Source organism: Belonocnema kinseyi, chromosome 6 (assembly GCF_010883055.1).
Source record: "Belonocnema kinseyi isolate 2016_QV_RU_SX_M_011 chromosome 6, B_treatae_v1, whole genome shotgun sequence".
Classification (NCBI taxonomy): domain Eukaryota; kingdom Metazoa; phylum Arthropoda; class Insecta; order Hymenoptera; family Cynipidae; genus Belonocnema; species Belonocnema kinseyi.
In genome coordinates, this window is record NC_046662.1 from 143,015,333 (window position 1) to 143,025,002 (window position 9,670).

At 36.1% G+C, this 9,670-nt stretch overlaps 1 protein-coding gene across 3 annotated transcripts in view; it reads left to right on the forward strand.

Moving 5' to 3' along the window:
* LOC117174760 (putative inorganic phosphate cotransporter) overlaps positions 1–4,870 on the forward strand; it is an 822,629-nt gene extending 817,759 nt beyond the window's left edge. For all 3 annotated transcript variants that reach the window (XM_033364112.1, XM_033364111.1, XM_033364110.1), the window contains one exon: positions 3,893–4,870. In XM_033364112.1, the coding sequence (XP_033220003.1) occupies positions 3,893–4,078 (186 nt within the window). In that variant the 3' untranslated portion in view covers positions 4,079–4,870. The remainder of the gene's footprint in view (positions 1–3,892) is intronic.
* The last annotated feature ends 4,800 nt before the right edge of the window (positions 4,871–9,670 follow it).

Consider the following 9,670-nt stretch of genomic DNA (forward strand, 5'->3'; position numbering starts at 1 on the left):
TTGGACCGTAAGACATAAAGAATTTGAAATCTACGATTTGAAATCAATAAATATCAACGGTCGAAGAAAGGATTGATTTGTTTTATCAAATCATTTTACAATCCAAAATGAATTCATCTATCTCTTGGAAACTGAAACTCAAGAAGCCATAGTGGAAGAAGTCAATAAAGCAGGTATTTTTTCTGTCATGGCTGACACAACTTCGGACTTATCACATAAAGATCGACTTGCTACCAACATTCGGTACTTATTTCAACAGTCTTGTATTGACAGAGGTTCGAGCCGGACGTGTTGTTCGTTCCACTCGAATCTTAATCTAATTCTGGATTTTCCGCAAGTTGGCGAATACTGAGTGGTCTGTGGGTATCAAATATTGATTTGTCTTTTATGGGTTTATAGCTCATTTATGGTGCAGTGAAGTGGCGATTGATTAGACATCAATAAAATGACAGAAGCTGAGTCGAATGGTCAGATTCTGCTGAAAATACTAGATAACATACAATTCATTACGGCCTCAAATGAAAAAATCCAAAAGGACATAGACATTATAAAATCATTACAAACATTAAATATGGAGCGAATCGATGGAGTAGAAAAAAAAATCGAACGGATTAATAAAAAAATAACCGTCAAGGAAAAAAATGAAATGGCAAGCAACTTAATAATCTACAGTTTACCAGAAAATGAGGAATCAAATAAGAACCTTATCGTGGTAATCAATCAGCTATTTGCGAATATCGGCGTTAACATTCCAGACATTTGTGTGCAGAGCAGCTTGGAAGGGATGCAGTTAGTAAGTACTTATGAAAGTAAACCAAGCAGAATGGAGGTTCATATTAGAACACCATCAAATCCAAAACCATTCTTAGTTACATCAGATAAGAAAGGTTGCACATTGGAGAACTTTGTTCTAAATATCAACACGGTCAAACCTAAGAAACCGCTTGGGCGTCCTCGTGGAAACTCGTCCAGCTCACTTTCGGATTCAGCAGCAGATCATCAAGGAAACGAACCTCCTCGACACTCATGAACAAGGAAGGTGAATAGAGTTTAGCAAACGAAAACAGAAGCGAAAGGGGGTAAAAGTCCACGGCAGAAGAGGCAACTGTTGATAAAAAGATTGTAAAAGAGGATGATAAAAAGTTTGGTAGCTTAAATCTCAGTTTAATTTTCTGGAATGTATACCGGCTGATTCTTATCTATTGCAGTGCAATTTAGAGTACTCATTTGCTATCAGAGAGCATTCAAGAGGTAGAGCGAGGGGGGTATTATTATTGCTTACAATAGGAATCTTTTTGAACATGAAATGCTGAAGTCCACGACTGAATTATTCATAGTTAGAATCTTCTCAAACGAAGTGGAGTTAGTAATCATGGTAGTTTACTTTTCGCCACGATCCAATCTTGGTTTTTCTGTCGAGGGTCTTAACTCGACATTAGAAAAAGCTTACTATAAATACCCTAACTTTCCGGTCGGTTCCCAGTGACCAAGTGTTATTGATTATATAGCCTGTGATTGGATGCATATGGATATTATAAACGATTTTGAAGTTATGAATAATGTTATATCTTCGGACCATATGCCTGTGGCGCTAGAGACTTTTATGTGTCAGGACTCAGGTAGTGACATATCGAGATTTGGAGTTTTTGAGCCTTTGAGATGGATAGAGGAGCATAGTCCTAAATATAAACAAAGCATGGAAATTAAACTTTTAGACAGTCAATTTAACGGTAACGTAGATGAGTTAAAGACTTATATTACTGAAACCATCTTAGAGGAGGCTCAGAAAATTATTATGGTGAAAAAAAGCCTTAGGCAAATAATAAAAACAAATATAAAAAACCATGGTGTGATAAGGATTGTACAGAGGCTAAACGTAGGGTAAGGCGCCTCTTGAGAAAATGTGTTAAAAATAAATTTATGAATCAACAGTTAGTACAAAATTTTACAGCTGGCAAAACGAAGTATAGAAACCTTTTAAAAGATAAACAAAATGTGCACGAGAATTATATTATAGAAACCATTAAAACACGTAGGGATAGTAGGCAATTTTGTTCTTTTATAAAGAAGTGTAGATAAAAAAAATCTATGCAAAATGTACTTTAGAGAAAAACCAAAATGACTTCTTTCTGTGTTCCAAATTCTTCTTGACTCATGTAATAAATGTACAAATTTCGACGATATTTCGAAGTAGTGTTCAAGTTGAAAAATGTAATTCCCTTGGCGCACAAACTCATTTGTTTAATTTTGACTGTTCCTGTAACGTCAGCTTTTTGTGAACGTTCATTTAGTGCATTGAAATTTGTTTTAAATTATTTGCGCACAACAACGGGGGATGATCGCTTGAATGCATTGATGTTGCCTTACTCTTCGAAGTATAAAGTGGATGAAATTCATATTCGTAAAATCATTCAAAAATGGTCCCTGTTGAAACACCGCAGAGTTAAAATCTGACATGAACTACGGGTAATCTATGTTTTTAGGGCACTTAAAAGAATCTGATATTGATTTCTGCGCACCACAACACTTCAATTTATATATTCCTGTAAATAATTTACTGTGATAATAATAATTCTTACCATATAATTTTTTCCATACAAATTCTTCAATAATTTTTTTTCACCCAGTGATATCCTCTTTGTTACAACCGAATAAAATTTATGCAGTCAGCAAACTGTTAATTAAGTTGGCATTTCGATTAAAATTGCCCCCCCCCCCCCTTCACAATTGAAGCCTTCGCGACGCCCCTGGATGCACAGTAGTATTCTATGGTACCGATGGCTGCACAGAAGTTTGTTCGGTCCTCCAGGAGCATTTGGAGACATACGTATCATGAGGTACTATTAGTTACCTTATTTGGAAGGGTTCATATACAGAAACCTATATAGAAGGCAGAACACGACAAGAGTTCCTACCTAAAAATAATTTTTTTTAGATCGGGTTGAAACATGGCTGAATTATAGTCCTATTGGACCTAAATTAATTCACCGTATTATCGGTTCATTTATCAACCGATTGTCAATATAGAGGGGCTCGAAGTTTTCACTTTTTCATGCGTTTCTGACATTCGCGTTAGTGTAATATATATTTTAGGATGATCTGATTGTACTTTTATCAGAGTGTTTTGGAAAGCTCTTCTCATGTACTTTAAGACTATCATAACGATATATTAAAAAAAATATATTTTCTCAAATTAAAATTGAAATGGATTCTTTGAAAAAACGAAATTTAAAAAAAATTGTTTTCTTTTTCAAAAAATATCTACTTCATACTCTTTAAAATCATGTATAGAATAGAAAGTTAGCCGAAAATGTTTTCTTGGTAAAATTTAGATTTTTACGCACATTCTGAGTGCTGCAGAAGTTTAACGTGTACCCTCGAGCGCAAAAATCTAAATTTTACCAAGAAAAAATTTGCGGCTAACTTTTTATTATACATGATTTGAAAGAGTATTTAAAAGCTATTTTTATGAGATAGAAAAAATTTAAATATGTTCTTTTTTTCAAAAAGTCAATCATCCTAAAAGGATCAATGATCCAAAAGGGTGATAAATGGACCTATGGTTTGGTGGATTAATGTACTTCCACTAAGACTATATTTCAGCCAAGTTTCAACCCGACAAAAAAAATTAATCTTAGGTGGAAACAATTGACGTATTTCTGCCCCATTAGATCGTATGTCATTCCCTATAGGTGACATCTAGAGGTGAAATATATACGATTCGAGGTAGGATCCTATATAGGATCCTATGTAGGATCCTGTATGGGATCCTAAATAGGAATATATATAGGAGTTTTCGGTAGGGATAGGCTAATCGAGAATTAATATCTTAATCCAAGTTGGTGAAATGGACCCTTTAGGTTTGATAATAATTTCTATTATTTATTTCTAGCCTACGCAAGCTAAATGGAGAATCGTTTTCATGATATCTGCTGCGGTTTACATTGTGTGTGCCACGTTTTACGTCATATTTGGTTCCGGAGAAAGGCAGGCTTGGGACAATCCTGAAAAAGATGTTAAAAGAGTGGAACAAAGGAAATTGGATACAATAAAGACAGTGAACGAGACAAAGCAGTGACGAATTTCCCATTTTAGGGAATATTTTCCCCGTCAATACAATATTGGAGAAAAAGATTCCGTTTATTCTTTTAAATATAAAACATAAGTGAACATTACAGAAAACAGGTAGCAAAAAAACATTCAATTAAAAAATTGGATTTTATTGCAGTATTGTATTGTAATGATTAATACTATAATACTATAATTTGATTACTTTGCTGTATTATAGTTCATTAAATATCATAAGATTAAAGCACATTTTGTACAAAACTTCTCAGTGCATTGAGACGTGCATCGGAATTACATTATACCTTTTCATTATTTAAATCTAACTTTAAATGCAACTTGTAACATATTGTAACTATGTCAGTAGTATAAAGAAACAAATAATATTTACGGTTCTAAGACTTGATAGACTGTATTTATATTCTTATAAGCTGTAATCTGCGTTTCCTGCATTGAAAGTAACTTATTAATTTGTTCCCCGATAGCATTTAAGGTCCCAGCAACCTAGGAGCAATCTTGTAAACTTTGCAATAAGACACTGCAAAGCTGTGGTAAGTTTACTGGAAGACTGGTATTAAGTTGCTGGTAGGCTAGACAATTGTTTTTAATCTTTTTTTCCAATACATTAACAAATATCTTGAATAATTTAAATGTACGTAATCATACAACGCATGCGAATTTAAAGCTTATGAATCTGCAGTTTTAAAATCCACATTTTTTTGGCTCGTTATAAATAATAGCTATAATTTATATGTTTTTCCGATTCGCTTGTAATTTGATGATATAAATAAATGGCATATAGAACAAATAAAATAGACTTCATTTTTCAAAGTATAAGAAAAATGTTTTTTGCTTTAAGAAATCGTGCTCTGCTTACTACGGTAGTTGGAATTTATTCTGTATATCTTGTATAATAGATTATCAAAAGAATGGACAATCTATACCAACCGTTTTTAAAGATATATTAAAATAAAGAAACTTTTACGGGTATTTTGAACAAGACTAGCATGTGAGAGAGATTCAGGCACTTTGCAATTAAAATATACGAAATTCAATCGGTTTTCTTGATATATTCAAAAACTAATTATATAACTGAAGAATTTCCTAATCGTCTGAAATTAGAGTTTTTTGTATTTTAATATACTTTTATTGTAAATATTTGTATACTATTTTTGAAGAGGAAATTATTTTTTCTTTGTATTTTATCAGTTTACTCTTACATATTTAAATTTAAAATTTCTCTATATATGTCTATGTCTACATGTCTATAGATCATTGTTAAGTGAAAAAATCTATTCTACTTGTCACAAAATGCGATTTAAAAATAGTTTGAGAGATTTTTCTGATATAGGACCCCTAACGCATTGATACTTATTGACTGTTCCACGTGAATACGTACATGCATAGAGTGAATGCTGGAAATAAATGATTTTGCAAATAATAAAAAATTTAAAAAATTTCTTTGTGTTTGTATCGTCAGTTAAATTTAATTTGACAGTTTGTTTTATTGTAAAAAAAGTATGCAACTTTTTCAGGTTAACTTCCATTTTTTTTCATTCACGTCGGTTAGCTTTTTTGAACATTTCACTTGGAATGCATATTAAAAAAAAAACAATCAGCGTCAATTTCGTAAAAGTGGAAGTAGAAATGAAAATAAAATATGTATACAATCTTCTTCCACGATATAACTTGGGAAATTAAACGTAATGGTTCGAGGACCACTACTCTAGCTTGAACCTCGTTTACGACATTTCCATGTTAACGTACTCTTTCTTATCTTTGAAAATTAGCAAACGAATATCAATTCACACACCTAAGCTGCGTATAAGCCTGAACGTTTTTAGTCAACACGTACACATCAATTCAACAAATAAATAAACAGATTATAACTGGAACACTCGGTCCTTAAATTTTGATTTCCCGCAACACAATGTTAATGATCCCATGGTGAATCGCGTCCTCTCATTGGCAGATAGGCATGTCGCTATCACCCTTCCTGCAAGGGATCGTGTATTCTAAGTCTTTCACCGGCGTCCCTGTAAAAGATATGTTTCCTTTCTCGGTCCGCAGCCACTCCAGCACCCTTATCAACTCACTGCGAGCGATTTTCTCCTTGGAGATCGTAAGAGCTTGTCAGTCTACGCCTTTTCTTTCGATATTGTTAATAACAATATTATAAATTAAAAAAAATTAACTTTTTCCACCAGGAGAAAATTATTATTTCAGATAAATCATGTTGCAACTATCTGATTGGTCATATTTTATAAAAAAAAAAGTGTCACTAACTCTCGCCTGTTATTGTTATTTACAGTTTTTAAAAATAAACAGTTATCTATACTAACTTTTCGTCTGAATAAGCGGTTCTTTCGTGTTGACCATTTTAATACATCTTGGTAGTGGTCCTCAATTAAGTAACTTTCTCAGTAATGCTTAATGTTAGAAATAGAATAATAGAATAAAATAGAATAATAAAATAGATAATAATAATAATAATAATAATAAAATAATAATAAAATAGAATAATGTTAGAAAATTGTAACTCTTGTAAACAAAATATTTCGGAAGAAGTGTTTTGCTATAGAAATCAGAGGTTTTTTACACTGATACATGCGTATGTCAAGATATTTTTGTAAAACAAAGTTTAACTTAAGCGACTAGTATTAATAATATTAATTGAGCATTGCTGACAAAGTTACTTATTTAAAAACCACAATCAAGATGGATTAAAAATATTCAAGGGTAGAAACCGCTTATTCACTGGTAGAATTTCTGAAGATTGTTGTTAAATAAATATTGTTTATAACAATAACAATTGCCACTCGGTAACAAAGTTTTTTGATGAAATATAACCGCTAAGATAGCTGCAACATGACTGTGACGAAAAAAATAATTGGTTCCCGATGAAAAACGCTACATTTTTTTAGTTTGTGTATAATATTGTTATTGAAAATATAAATATTTAACATTTACATTTTTCTGCATCTATTTATTAAAATTTAAAATAAATTTCAAATTTTTTTAACGAGACAATCAATACTTCAAAAACTGTGTTTATTAGAATATTTATAATAATTTTAATGGTTAGTTTTAAAATGGACGGGAAGACCCCGTGGAGCTTCCCGGTCGCTCAATCTATAAAGCCTATTGTGCCACACCCTTAACGATTCGCTCTCAGTAGTTGACCCCAGACATCTTGATAAAGCCCACTACGTGAATTACCGACCGGGGTCTAATTTACTCGGGTTCCATAAAATGGGCCCCAAGGGTTTGCTACCTGAGCCTAACTAACGCCGGGCACTGTCATAATACATGCAGGGATGTTTCATGATCCCAGTCGTATTTGCTGCACTCTGTGGTGGGGTTATGCCCTATTTGGTGAATATGGTTGTTCAAGTGGCTGTGTTTAGTCAGCATCTGAACCATTGTCCTTACTTCTTTCTTTGACAAACCCAGGATCCCTTGGGCTCTGCCAATTCTGTACGTGAAGCCTAGTACGGATCTCGCCCGTCAACAGCCCTGGATTTGCTCTCAGTATTCCTGGTGCTTGTGCGGATCGAGCTTTTGATGACAAGACTGGTTCAGCAAGACACTAGTTTCAGTACCGGTTCAGCTTCTATGTATTAAATTACCGCGCCGCAGTTTGCCAACTGGTCCGCTTTTTCATTGTCCTTGATCTTTGTATGACCAGGAACCCATATGAGAGACACTTTTTTCTGTAAGTTGGTTTAATACTATTTTGCATTCTCAAATCAGTTCGGATGTTATGCCTAGTTACCCTACCGCCTAGATGTCCGAAGAGACCGTAATCTGTCTGCCAGAAGCGGTTTGTTATAATAATGTCTTTTCACAGCGAATGACAGCCAGGACTTTCGCCTGAACGACAGTAGCATGTCTCCCAAGCGGAAGCCCCATCCCACTTCTTCTCGCGCTGTCATAGATTCCTGCTCTTAACCTTTCCTCACCCCTGGAGCCATCCGTATACCAGATTTCCCCCTAGAGGAGTCCTACTTACGGCTCATTCCACTTTTTTGCCGTCTGCAACCTTTGAGGCGAAATTACATTTGGCCCTCTTCGACTCTTATCCATTTTCGAGCCTTATTAGCCCGAGAGAAACTTCCGGCTTTTTCGCTGGGATCTTGTTAAACCTCGCTGTTTCAAGAATACCTTTCGATTCCTCACAGGAGCCCCTACAGTCATCCTATTTGTACTTCCTTATATTTTCATTGTATTCATGCTGGGCCGTCTTACAGATTTCCCAGTCTAAATGCAATTCAGCTCTGTTTGCTCTCTTGTACAATGCGCTTGTCTTTTTGCGGAGTATTTTTTTGTGGTTTTTTATTTGTGGTCCGAGAGAGACTACTCATCAGAGACTCTCCAGCCCACTACCCTGCTTCTCAGCTCCTCCGAGCATAGAGTAAAATGGAGAACCTCAATCCTGTTTTTTATCTGGAATATGGGAGTATCACCTCGACTAAAAATGTCCATCGCAGTGCCCGCTATATATTCAATTAAATCTTTTCCCCTGCCATTGACGCTTATGCTCCCGTATGGCGAATGTTCGCATCCCAACACAACAGCAGAGGAATCCTGTTCTTCTGACAGTGCCTATTTACAGTCTCCACCTCTCTGAAAGTGAAGGTCCATCAGCATCACCTGATAAATAAGCCGAGGAAATAACCACCTCTAGTCTTTTGCGGCTTCTGCCCCTAAGGCTAACCTTAACAACAGCGAGATCCCTAAAGCAAAGCTTAGGCACCAAAATCGCATCCACACCCTTGACAGCTATGCATGCCCTTGGCCTTTTTTCGAGCCGCCCCTTATATATGGTGCCACACCCTGACAAGCCATTAATACTTTCCCTGTATAGCCAGGGTCCTTGGATGAGGGTGAGCCCTATCTACACCACTGACATGCGTCTGGCTGGAAACGCCGAGGCACCTTTTCTGTGGTGCAAATTAATCTGCGTCATGGACATTCTCGTCCCGGCCATTAAAAGGCTCATTGGAGAGAACTCTGGACGCTTCTGGTCGATAGTTCAGAGCCACAAAGGCCATAGCAGAGATCAACTACCAGAATCCAAACTCTCCCCTTCGGCCTGGATCCCTGTCTGTTGGAGTACACCTTCTACGAATCAGTTTGCAGAGGCGGGTTTTGGAAGCTCAGACCACTAACCAGTCTCTCGACCAGATGTCTGCGGCCTCAGCGGCCTCGACTACAATGAAACCCGACCTGATGTTGGTAAAACTTGGGGCAAGCCCCTTGTGGGGAAACTTGTACATATCTTTAGAAATTTCCTTCCTTAATCTGTCCAGTTTATCGAGAGTTAGCCAGGTTTCAGGATAACCCGACGCGACCGCAACACTCACCAGGGAATTCTGCTGCTTCAACATCCTATTTCCCTTACTACCCCTTGTAGGGTGCCTTGGCTGCTGTTTGGGAGAAATGCTTTGCGGTATGTCTTTGTTTATGTTCCGCTACGGTTCCTCCTCCTCACAGAGAGTTCCGTTAGCGGCTCAGAGGTGAACAAATTGAAAAGGAGTGCCAGAATGGAACCCTGAGGAACCCCACTCTTGACCTCCCACCAGTCAGAAATCACACCACTACT